Source organism: Equus przewalskii, chromosome 1, assembly GCF_037783145.1.
Source record: "Equus przewalskii isolate Varuska chromosome 1, EquPr2, whole genome shotgun sequence".
Classification (NCBI taxonomy): domain Eukaryota; kingdom Metazoa; phylum Chordata; class Mammalia; order Perissodactyla; family Equidae; genus Equus; species Equus przewalskii.
The window spans coordinates 157431080-157444353 of NC_091831.1; the positions used below are offsets into that span (position 1 = coordinate 157431080).

The 13274-nt window shown below is 38.0% G+C and overlaps 1 protein-coding gene across 7 annotated transcripts; it reads right to left on the minus strand.

Annotated features, from left to right (window-relative positions):
* Positions 1-324: 324 nt before the first annotated feature.
* Positions 325-11779, minus strand: RNASE9 (ribonuclease A family member 9 (inactive)). 7 transcript variants are annotated; one of them, XM_070584988.1, is made up of 5 exons: positions 11721-11779; positions 8138-8207; positions 6006-6130; positions 2651-2757; positions 325-1295 (listed from the first exon to the last, which is right to left on the minus strand). In XM_070584988.1, the coding sequence occupies exon 5, from the start codon at positions 1287-1289 to the stop codon at positions 732-734; it is 558 nt and encodes a 185-aa protein (XP_070441089.1). In that variant the 5' UTR covers positions 1290-1295; positions 2651-2757; positions 6006-6130; positions 8138-8207; positions 11721-11779; the 3' UTR covers positions 325-731. The 7 variants fall into 7 exon arrangements, with proteins under 7 accessions (XP_070441089.1, XP_070441079.1, XP_070441072.1 ...); XM_070584978.1 differs by lacking the exon at positions 8138-8207 and having other exon boundaries at positions 11721-11745; XM_070584971.1 differs by lacking the exons at positions 8138-8207; positions 11721-11779 and adding an exon at positions 9194-9215.
* Positions 11780-13274: the final 1495 nt, after the last annotated feature.

Consider the following 13274-nt stretch of genomic DNA (forward strand, 5'->3'; position numbering starts at 1 on the left):
GTGATGCCTAAGCTAAAGCAAAGATGTGGGAATCCATGGAAGTAGCCGTTGGATGATTGAAAAGTAGTTTGGAGAGTTTGCTATCCTGAATATTTAGATATTTTTCCTGAGATGTTTCCTCTTAGAATCTACACCTTCATGTTCCCATGAGTATTGTGTTGTGTGGAAAGAACAGAATAAGTGTAGTATCTGCAAATACAGCACTGGAAAGATGAATCGAACAATTTCTCCAGGAGCTTTAGGTTCTTTCTGTTTCAAATTGTGTCACAGAGAAAGATAATTCCAAACCCAGAAACCCCACATAACCATACCAGAGACACTTCACTAGGTCAGTGCCCTTTATTATTTCTACCGAACTAGAGATTCCTATGAATACAACTTTACATCACAATTCAGGCAACCATATTCTGTTCCTTTTGCTGCTGGTCATCCTTTCACTGCAGGCATTCATTCTCATAAGACATCCAAAATGTGCTAAATTACATGACCTGTTTGAAACCACATCTCAGAGCACTATCTGTGAACCTAGCCCACGCTGCGTTTGCCTGGTGTTAAGGGAAGAAGGGAGGGAAGCAGATGATTAAAATGAATGGTACCAAAATTAGCATTCTCAATTTTGACCTATAGGGATCAATATGGAAAGGGTCGTATCCTCCTATTCTAACCTTCTAAAGAATACTCTTCTAGAATAATGGGGGGAAGATAGCTTCCTGGTGAATAATGCCTTTCTGCTAGCTATATAATTCCTGAAGATCATCTACATGATCAGGGATAATTTCTTGGATATCATTTTGCCATCGACACGTGATAAGGGCAAATCCACGCTTGTAAAAAGATTCATAGATACAGTCTACTATCATGGTTCCTGATGTTAAACTACAATACACTCCTTCTATTAGTTTCTTGCTCCTATGACATTTCTTAACTCCGTTCTTACATGGTACAAACAGGTGGCGACATATCTTTTGCACCTCCTCATATGTAGCTTGGAGGAAGAAATGTTCTTTCTTACAATATAACCTGTTGTGAACATTTTTCATCCTAACTTCATCATTGCAGTAATGTGGATCAGATAATGGTCTGTCAGGATCAGCAAGGACCTGATTTTGGAAAGTTTTTTTGGTAGGTGCTTTGGTAGGCCCTGTACTGTATAATTCCTCCAAATAATCTTCAAATTCTTCTGAGTCAACATCTGATAAATCAGAATATTTAAAAAGCTTTTCAAACTGCAGTGGCTGCAGCATCAGGAGCAGCAGAGGCAGGAGCTGCGTGGTGATCAGAATCCACATATTTTCCTGTGGGGAATACAAGAGATAACGATATAGGTTCTACTGTGATACTGTACCTGCTTCTATTCCTATGCAGGGTCCATTTTTACCACCTATTCTTGATCTGAGCTCTAAGACTTTGGATCATTTTAAAATTGACAACTCAGAATCTGTTTAATTACCTCTGAAATATTGACTAGAAAGTGACCTTATTGGGCCCATAGTCAGTCTAGAAGGCTATAGATAAGAGAAGGAAAAGTGAAGGAGGGAAGGAGAAAGAGGGAGAAAGATAAGAGAAGGAAACAAGGAAGGAATATGAAGAGAGCAAGGAAGAGATGAAGGATGAGAGGGAAGGAGAAAGGAGGTCAAGACAGCAGTGGGGAGAGACAGGAGAGAGGAGGCTCCTGTGCTCTCTCTATCTGGAACAAATGCATCTGTTGCCTTCTTAGGAGTTAAGAACTTCACTAGAAAGAACCATAAGTGATCCACCCTCCCCTCATTAACATCCTGCTGTTATCAGAAAAATTTTGCATCTTGTGACTTTCTCCTCTTTCTCACATCTGACCACAGATGCTCTTGGAGAAGGGATCAAGCAAGGTACTTAGGGTCAAATGAACATCATATGCTGAGCTTCTTCATGTGTATGCTTTCACCACTACCCATTGCTGGGTCCATTTTGCAGCCTCCTGTACCTCCTCTTACTACTCAGAATAGCTCTTCCACTAAAGGGTATCACTCACCTTGTGTTTTTTTCATTCTTTTTTTCTCTTAGACCTCATGGTTTTTGCTGTAATCAGGTTTTCACATCCCTTCCTGTGTGACTATCTGCAGTTACGGTAACCTCATCATCAGAGATTCCATAGAGGTCATTACATCACTTCCCTCTCTTTGTGTCTCCACATCTATTCACCCCATAGTAAGCTGCACTATTTCCCTAATGCTTTAAATCTGTATGAGCAAGTGTCTTTGTTACACAAATGCATAAAACTTGGTAGATGACTTACTTTTTAAAAAATTGTATTACTTTAGAAAGAAATGAAAATATTTAATTTGGTATATATGGATGGACACATTATTATTCTTCACGGCAATTATGTTAAATGATTTTTTAAAAAATTTCCTTACAAGGGCATGAGCAGTATAACATATGTCCAAGAGACGCACCCAATTGCTAGACATCAGGGTACAATCTACTCTTTAGTGGAAAGTGTCATCTTTCATAGAAGACTCTTGAGCCTATTTATCATTTTTCTTTCCTATTTCAAATCTGACTGTTAATCATTAATTCTCCAAGGATCCTTTTTTCCCTCAGAGAAAGGCAAATACCCTAGGTATACTGGAGAGCAGGCTTCCAACCCTATCTTTGCTCATGGCTTCCTTACCTTATTCAGTCCTACTGTTGTCTATGCTTTAGAGAATGGATCTTTCAAGGGCTGGGCTGGAGAGATCCTGGTACCAGGGATGTTGACCTTCCCTAAGAATACAGGAGCTTGGAGGAGGAAAGGAGAAGAACAAGTTTGAGCAGTGAGATAAATACTTTCTTGGGGTCACCCTACAATAAAAATAATAAACAATAATGGCTAACATAATGAGCAACTATGTGCCAAGAACTATACATACCTTGTCATCATCATCATCCAAACAACCTTATGATAAAGATATTATTTTTAATATCGTTTTTGTTTTTATTATAATTAGCATCTCTTTGTGAAGGGAGGTTGCTTAAAATCTTTTGTTAGTTCTGGCAGAATCCTGGTTTAAGCCCAGATCACAAATCTGTCTGATTTCCACATCTCTGTTTTTAACTGCTATTCCATGGCCTCCTTCACTGTAGTTTCCTCTCCTTAGGGTAGACTGTACCTCCCTCTAGGCTGTGTTTGTAATTCTATGAGAAGAGACTAACAGAGACAGAGAGACCACCAAGGTGGCCAGTACTAGAATTGTCTTCGAACTACTAGAGTGTCGTGATAAGCTGGTCTACATTCCATAAAACCTTTTGCAAAAAGTGGTTTTGTGGTTTTCTTACTCCACTGTGTTCTTGATATAAGAGTAGTCCTCTCATAAGGCAACCTGAGTGATTCTCTAATCCTGGTAACCCGGAGATTCAGACCCACATGGAGATAGAGATGGTGAGCCTCTGATTCCAGGTTGGATCCAAGTTTGTACAGATGTGAGCAGAAAATCTCATGGAATGGCAGAGTTAAAGAAAGGCAGTTGTTGGGGGCACTTATCAGAAAGAAGAGAATAGGAAAATTGAATATAGGAGATCATAAAATGGGATGGAAAAGAAAAAAAATGGTCTAAAATGGTGATGTGAGAGTGGGCACTCTTGTTGTGACTATGTCCATAAGCCATTCCTTCCATCCCTGCTTTCACAGTCTTGTCAGTCTCCTCCGGGGAGTCTCTTTGGAAGAGTGATCCCATCGAGACAGTGGAGGGAACCCAGCACACATTCCCATAAATGAGAACCTGGAGCCTCTGGGACGTCTTGGACTGGAGAGAACAGGTCAGCGTATGTATGGACAGCAGAGATCAGGCTCCTGTGGCCCTTGTAACCTGCTGAGGACACAGGCCAGGGCCTGCCTAAGACACCTCTTCATTTTTTATATCCTCAAATGTATTAACCCTTTATTTATGAATTCAACTTATGATTTCATGCTTCTCAAAATCCTTTCTCACCCCAAAAGTATATGCATCTTCACTTACACTCTATTCAATTACTTTAATGGATTTCTTTTCTTTTCTTTTTTATTTTTTTGCTGAGGAAGATTCACCCTGAGCTAATGCTGTGCTAATCTTCCTCTATTTTGTATATGGGTCACCACCACAGCATGGCTGCTAACAAGTGGTGTAGGTCCACTCCCAGAAACTGAACCTGGGAAGCCAAAATGGAGTGGGCCAAACTTAACCACTGGGCGATGGAGCCAGCCCCTGAATTTTTTTTTGTCTTTTATCCATATGGAATTTATTTTGAAGTATAGTAAAAGGTGGGTTTTTTTCACATGGTTTATACATAATCCCAGCACCAATTATTTGGGGAACAAAATCCATTCTCTCACCCCTAGCTTAAAAGTTACCTTATATATTAAATAATTCTGTTTCTGAACAATCTGTTGCTTTTTGATGATAGGTTTATCTATTCATGTGCCAATAATATGCTTTTACTCATTATCGTTTTAGAAAACATTTTAATATCTAATAAAGTAATCCACATTCATTCCTCTTCTTGTTCAAAAGTTTAGTACAAAAACAGAACAAAGTAGATTAGTGGTTGCCTGGGGCAGAGGGTAGGAATGGGGATTAATCGTAAGTGGGTGAGAAAGAGAGACAAAGAGAGACAGACAGGGACAGAGACAGAGACAGAGAACACAGAACAGATAGCGCTGAAACATGCTAATGTAATACTTTTTAAGTTTGTGCCTGGTAACCTCACACAGCAGAACCACCGGGCCTACCTGTGGAATATAGACTCCTTGGTTTTTCCTTAGGTCTCGTTGATCAACAAATTTGTGAATAAGCCCAGATGTTTGTACTTTAAACAAATTCACAAGGTGATTCTTAGTCCACTAAAGTTTGAGAAGCACTTTCTCAGTATACATAAAAATGTACTTTATGACATAGAAAACATCCTCAAACAGTGGGAAAAGTGCTAAGCCTTTTCAGTAAATGTTTTTGGATGAAGATTGAGACAAATTGCTTCCACCTTTTGGCTATTGTGAGTAACGCTGTTTAGAACATGAGTGTACAAATATCTGTTCGAATCCTACTTTTCCTCAAATATTTGTTTGGGTCCTACTTTTCCTCTCTGCTTTTAAACTCGCTTGGGAGGGTTAGGGCAGCTTATAGATTTATAGGCTGAGAAGGGCCTGAGAGAAGTTATCTGTCCAGGGCCTCTCCTCCTAAAATGCTGGTCCTGAGTCCCAGGTTAGAACTTTATACTTAACCACAATTAAAAAAAAAGGATTGAAATGAGTCATAAGCCCCTTAGGTAGACAAATATATATTTTGGAGGGATTATTAAATGGTATTTTAAAATTAAATTGCTTTTTAAAAAGAAAAAGCAGCATTTTTAAAAAGAAAAATCACAGATCTTGCAATGATGCATCAATGGGCAATGACCATATAATAATGACATAGCCTCAATCACAAAAGGAAAAACTAAAATTGTATCTTTCAAATTGGTAATAATTATAATACCTTGCAAATTCAATGCAGGTGAGAATGTCATAAGGTTGGCAATCACACATTTCTGACTAGAATGAAAAACTTGGCAAATGTAATAAAAAGCTTTAAAAAGGTGATACATTTCCCCCCAGTTTTAATAGTTGGAATTCTAAGCAGCAATAATTTATATGGAGATATGGATAGCAATTTTTACTTAATAGAGACAAAAATTTGAATATTGAAAATACAAATATCTAAAGTTATGAGAAAGGTTAAATTGAGTCTGATATGTGTGTAGTAATAGCAAAAACTATAATAATAATAATAACAATTCAGTAAGAGCTAATATTTGAGATAGTCAGTAATCTATATTCATAGAGTTATATATTCCAAGAATAGATTATTTCCCAGAATTTAAAAATATATGAATCAATGAAATTTTAGAGATATAGAATATTTTCAATATTATAGTATTATAATTTGTATATCTTATAATTGTATAAGTATCTGGTTAAAAATGACAGAAGTACTAAACAAATTAACTTAAAAACAGAAGAAACTATATTGACTCACAGAAGATAGAAGTCCAAGAGGCACAGCAGGATGAATAAATTAAATCCTACACCAGACTCTCATTTTCCCTCTCTCTCACTCCACTCTGCTTTCTACTCTAACTTCATTTTCACACAGGGTGTCTCCTGGTAACGACAGAGAAAATCATTGTCACCTTTATAGCTTATGTTTGGGGTCACAGTAGGAAGTGCCATCCTCTCCCACTTTCATCCAACATGGAAAATAACTTTTCCGATTGGCCTTGATTCTGTCACATCAATAAATCCGGGGGTGTGGGGTCCTCTGATTGGCCAACCTGAAGCTCTTGTCCTCCTCTGAGAAGTAAAGAACCCATAATCTATATGAGGGGGGGTGAGGGAACCAGAACAAAACCTTTATAAACTTATTTCTGAAACATTGATTTTTTTATTTTATTTTTTTTAGTAAGATTGGCCCTGAGCTAACATCTGTTGCCAATCTTCCTCGTTTTGCTTGAAGAATATGGTCCTTGAGCTAACATCTGTCTCAATCTTCCTTTACTTTGTGTATGGGATGTAGCCACAGCATGGCTTGATGAGCAGTATGTAGATCTTCCCCCAGGATCTGAACCTGTGAACCCTGGGCTGTCAAAGTGGAGCACATGAACTTAACTACTACACCACCAGCCAGCTCCTGAAGGATTGATTGTTTTAATTGTCATCTTTAAAGTTGTCTATTTTTCAAATTTAAAATAAATTATTCTATAGAAGTGTCACTTAAAAATAGATTTTTAAGATCTGGTTTGGGCATGTTCTTAAATATTAAGGGCCAATTTTTCAGAATGCCATGTTTTGCTATCAGCAAACTGTCACTTTTAATTGTCATCAGAAAAAGCCAATTCTTTAATCTGAGTGGTTGAGAAAAGATGGATTCTATAAACTCAGTTCTCAGAGTTAGGCTTCCTTTGTAAGTAAATCCCAGAGTATCTCTTAGTTAAATTCAGTAAGAAAAATCTAGGCTTTAGACAGCTTCAAATTTATATTTTTCACAAACATTATGAGGCAATATTTATGCTTCAGACCTTCTCACCCATAATCAAATTGAGAATGATGTCAGGTTGAGAAAATCTGAAGAAAAATGTGACCCTTGTGGGTCATAAGGGGATCAATGAGTTCACTGAAGCTCACATCTTTTGCTCAAATATTTCTTACCCTTAGGGCCACTGTAAAGTCTTGAGGATCCACACTTACAGAGGCACAAAGAATAGATATTACTCAATAATTGAAAATCAACCTTCAAAGCACAAATGTAGAGTAATTTTAACATCTTATTTTGTAAAAATGGAGTCAAACTAGCTCTGGAATGACAGAATTGTCTTCACAATTGATTGAAGTTTTCTGAAAATTTATACTTATTTATGTCTTATTTAGCTTTTTTATTGTGCAATTTTACAAAATTTTTTAAAGATTTGTTACATTGACATCTGCTATTTTTTTCTATAATTTCAGTGTGAGTTTAGAAGGTATAGACCAAGATATGGCCACTGGTGGTTTGAGTTCATAATTTGTTTCGTCTCAGAGATTAGGAATGGCAGGAAAGTAGAAGTATGGAATATGTTAGGATACAATATCTCATATATTTTGCCTGGAAAAAGGAAAATAAATCTAGTGAGGCAATGGACTCTTTATCAAGAAAAAATAACATAGGTTCAAGTGTTCATACCATACACATACACACCCCTCAATGTAAGATTGGCTAAAGATAAAAGTAATATTTTAAAAACAACAATAAGGATATTGATACAAGTATAGTAGAATATTTTTCATAATTTTGAGTTAGTAAGGGATGTATTTATTACACAAGACAAGAGCATAGGCATGAAGAAAATAATCGGAAGACTTGATTATATACACATAGACTGAATTACATACCCGTATATACTAGTACACAGAAAATCTCACCAAAAATAAATAACACACCAGTAACCTCTAATGGCAAAAGACACCAAAAATAAATTTCAAAAACCAGCAAGAGCTTGGAAAAAAATACTTTCAAAACATGTGCAGTGTGAAATTGCTTCTCAAACTCAAGTGCAAGAAAAGTTTGAATTTCTTTTCTAAATCCAACATATCTCCACCAAAACCCCAACTCTCAAGGGTGGCAGCAAAATTTACCTCGGTTATTATTTCAGGTGTCTTCCATCTTTCTCAGATAATTATAAACATCAAAGTATCTGAATTTGTCCTAGTAAAAGAGAAGGTTCAGTTGATTGGCGTCAACCATAGTTGTTATGTGGGTATTGATTGGCATAACCACAGTTTCTTTTTATGTTATAAATTGTCTTAATATTGACCAGTGTTGTTTTTCCCTCACCTTTCAGGTAGCTAAAAATTTTAAATTTAACACAAAGCCATTAACATTCTTTTGAGCCATCAAGACCAAAAAGTATGACACTTCTTGCGTTATAGAGATAAAGAATTTCTCTTTCTTTTCGGCTATTCTCAACAATAAAAACAAAAAGCCAATTTATGCCTTAACAAAGTATTCTTACTCCCTATGAAATCTGCACTCAACCCACGCATTTCTTAGCTTTTGCATCACTAAACTGCAGATGTTCATCATGAGGGCAACTCCACCATGATACACCTACTTTCCCACTAGAAAGGCAGAGAGGTTATTTAGCTCCAAAAATTTGTAGGGAGCCTGTTTAGATAAAAATACTTTATACTTGTTTCAAAATAAAAAAAAAGATCTAATGTCATCTTCCAGTCAAGGTGGAGTAACATGGACCTGATTTACTCTCCCACCTGAAACAATTTAAAAAACTGACAAAGTGCTGGAAAAGTTCTTTTCAAGACACTTAACATCATGTAACAAAACACACCGATTCGTGAAAGACAGGGAACAAACAATGTGAGCCCTACAATTCACTCAGCTTACTGCCTTGAGAGAGATTTGAGGCAAAAGTGAAGAGAGGGCAAAGTTAGGAAGAGACTGAAGAGTACCTGAGTCGAGGAGATGGAATTGAGGAAGTGAATAGGCCAAGAAAACTTGCATCCATAGGACAAAGTACCAGAAAGGAGAGAGCTGCATCATGACAGAAACTCGGAGATCTGCAAAGAATTCCCAAATATTCAATGAAGTATTATGTATCAAATGTGTGGGAGAAAATCACTTGAGGTCGGGGGGAAAAACACCTAAAAGAATCAGAGGGAATAGCGTCTACTCACACTAGCCAAACTGGAAAAAGTCAAAATTCATGGGGCACAAGGTAAAGTACTCAGGAACGTCTTGCCTCAATAGAGGGGAATAATTAGCTCTAAAATGTCACTACTCTGGACCTGCCTAACAAGTCAAAAGGATCAGTGTAGTTCCAAATAGCTTACGTGTATCCAAGAAAAAACTTCAAGAAGATTTATAGGAGTACAAAAATAACCATACAAGGTAAACCAACAAGGTAAAATTCACAGTGTCTGGCATCCAATCAAAGATTACTAAGCATGCAGACATTTTTCCAAAGAAGATATACAGATGGCCAACAGACATATGAAATGATGCTCAACATCACTAATTAGGGAAATGGAAATCAAAACTACAATGAGATATCACCTTACACCAGTCAGAATGGCTATAATTACCAAGGCAAAAAACAGCAAATGGAGAGGATGTGGAAGAAAGGGCACACTCATACACTGCTGGTGGGAATGCAGACTGGTGCAGCCACTAAGGAAAACAGTATGGAGATTTCTCAAAAAATTAAAAATAGAAATACTCGTATGTCCAGCTATCCCAGTATTTATGCAAAGAACTTGAAATCAATGATCCTAGGAGATCTATGCAACCCTATGTTCATTGCAGCATTATTCACAATAGCTAAGATGTGGAAGCAACCCAAGTGCCCATCTATAGAAGAATGGATAAAGAAGATGTGGGATACACACACACACACACACACACACACACACACACAATGGAATACTACTCAGCCATAAAAAAGACAAAATCATCCCATTTGCAACAACATGGATCAACATTGAGGGTATGATGTTAAGCAAAATAAGCCAGAAATAGAAAGGCAAATACTGCATGATTTCACTTATGTGTGGAAGATAACAAACAGATGGATAAAGAGAACAGATTAGTGGTTACCAGAGTGGAAGGGGATGGGGGGTGGGTAAAAGGGATAAAGGGGCACATATATATGGTGATGGATAAAAATTAGACTACTGGGGGTGAACACGATGAAATGTACTCAGGAATTGATAAACAATAATGTACATCTGAAATTATACAATGTTATAAACCATTATAATCCAAAAAAATTAATTGGAACCAAAAGATTACTAAGCATGAAAGGAAGCAGGAAATCATAAAGCTTAATGAGAATAATCAATCAATTGAAATTGACCCATAACAGGTACAGAATATGACATTAAAACTATTATTATAACTATATTCCTTATATGGAAAAAGTTAAGTAGATTCATGGACAATAGGAAAAAAACAAAATCAAACTTTTAAAGATAGAACCACAATGTGTGAGATGAAAAATACACTGGATGGAGTTAATGGTAGATTAGACATTGCAGAAAAAAGATTAGTGAATTTGAAAGCAACAGAAATGATTCAAATGAAACATAGAAAAAGAAAACCAAAAAAAAAGTGAAAAGAGCATCAGCAAGCTGTAGAGTGAATTCAAGTGACCTCAGATGGACCATTTGAGTCCCTGAAGAAAAGAAGCAAGAGGATGGAAAATAATGGAAGAAATGATGGCCAAAAACTTTCAAAACTTGATGAAAAGTATAAATTCACAAGTCTAAAAAAGCTCAACAAATCCAAGCACAAAAACATGGAGAGAACTATATCAAGACACACCATAATCAAATTGGGAAAAAGAAAAAACAGTAATAAAGAGAAAACCATAGAAGCAGCCTCAGAAAAAAGACATGCTATGGCCAGAGAAACAAAGATAGAGGTGACATTAGGTTTCTCATCTGAAACAACATAAGTAATAATACAGTGGGAAAACATTATTAAGATACTCAAAGTAAGAAAACTGTCAATGTAGAAATTCTATACCTGGCAAACACATCTTTAAAAAATTAGGGAAAATGAAAACATTCTCAGATTGCAAAGCTGAAAAAATTCATCATCAACTAGAGAAATGTTAACGGAAAATCAAACAGGTGGAGGAGAAAATTATACTAGATGAAAATATGGATCTACACAAAGAAATGAAGAATGTTGTAGGAGGTTGGTGTCAAGACGCTGGCATAAGCAGACTCAGAACTCACCTCCTCCCAAGAACACAACCAAGTTACAACTATTCTTGGAACAATTAGTCCCTAGAGAGAACTGAAAACTGGATTTAAAAAATCCCTGCAACAAAGGACAGTCCTGACTGAGGCAGAAGAGGCAGAAATTCCTTTCTCAAGAGAAAAAAACCCAACTTTGCTAGCCATGGCTCTTCATAGCTGGTCAGGAGTAATCCTAAGGTACGCAGCTTAACCTAGAGGAGTAGGGGATCTGAGCAGGGGAACATTACCACTATAAGCATCCTTCAGACTCAGTACAACTGAGATGAGAACCATAATATCTGCCTTTGCTGGCTATTAACTACAACAGGGAATAGCCCCAGAAAACCTATGGGAAATAAGCAGAAAAAAGCCAGCTTTTAACAGGCCAATACACAAATTCACCCATTTTGGAAATCACCAGAAAGAAAAGTGCACAGTCATTTGATGAAAAGAGGTTCACCTGATAGGTGCTGAGTGCATCTTGGTGAGAGCTGAGACCTCTAAAGGGACCAAGAAATTGGCAGAAGCCATTATTGTGACGTAGTACAGGCATAGTGACACAGACACTGGCAGACGCCATTCACATTCTTCCCCTGGCCTGTTAGCCCAGGGTCTGCCCCACCCACTAGAGCACCAATTTAATCCAGATCAGCTAGGGCAGGCAGCCTGTCCTAGGATCTGGTCCCACCCAACAGCAAGCCTTTGGGCAACTTTTCAGCCTACATAGACTGGGTGCCTGGATCCTCTGCAGACAGGCAAGTGGGTCCATCTCTAAGGGCAAAAGCATGTGTGAGGAGTGGGTGGAGTCAGTGAGGTGTTAGTGGAGTGTGTGGGGGCCTCTGAAGTGGGGCAACTGTGTATGCTCCAGGCAGTTTGGACATGTGCACAGCCGAGGACTGTGTTGATGGTGTGTGTGGACCTGTGGGCAATGGGGCTTATCAGCGGCAGAACACCTGTGCTTCTATAACATCCACATAGGGGATGGGCCCCACCTTCCAAAGCCTGAAACAATTGGGTGCTCCCATGCCTGGGGCCAGCCCCTTTCAGCAGCAATACTGAAAGAACTGACAAGAGGCCTGCAGGCTGGAGACGCAGAGCAATTGTAAGATCCTGAGCCTAGCAGCCAGCCACTATGGGGGCCTACTCACTTTACAGAAAAACTGCAACAGGAATGTACTATTAGACCTTGCAGCCAACTGTGCTGGGGCTCCTGAATCCTGAAAAAATGACTGAAGGGTCCGTAGCAGGCACACGCACCTGAGCATTACAACCAGCTGGCCAGGGGGATAGCCAAGACTCCCCAGGCATCTGAATCAAAAGCAACCCTGCCACAACAGGACACATGTAGCCCACACAGGGGTCACTTCTGCAACATTTGGAACTGGTGATGAAAGGGAAGCACACTGCTGGGCCTCAAAAGGCATCTCTTACATAAGTCCACTTCTCTAAGATCAGGAGACATAGCTGACCCACCTAATACATAGATATAAGCACAGAGAAAGAGGCAAAATGAGGAGACAAAAGAATATGTTCCAGCAATGGAACAGAACATAACCACAGAAAAAGAAAATGAAACAGAGAAAAACAATCTACCTGACAAAGAGTTCAAAAAGTCACAAGGATGCTCACTGATCTGGGGAAAAGAAGGGATGATCACAGTGAGAATGTCAACAAAGAATGAGAAAATGTAAGAAAAGAACCAATTAGAAATGAAGGATAAAATACTGGAAATGAAAAATTCACTAGAGGGACTCAAGAGCAGATTAGATGATACAGAAGAATGGATCAGTGAGCTGGATGAAAGACTAGAGGAAATCACCCAGGCTGAACAGATACAAGAAAAAAAAAAATTAAAAAGAATGAGAACAGTCTAAGGGAAATCTGGGACAACATCAAGCACACTAACATTCATATTATAGGTGTCCCAGAAAGAGAAGAGAAAGACAAAGGAGCAGAGAATCTATTTGAAGAAATAATAGCTGAAAACTTTCCTAACCTAAGGAAGGAAACAGAT

Excerpts from the sequence above, each read along its gene's own strand:
- RNASE9 (XM_070584988.1), bottom strand. The coding sequence starts at position 1,289 with ATGTGGATTCTGATCACCACGCAGCTCCTGCCTCTGCTGCTCCTGATG.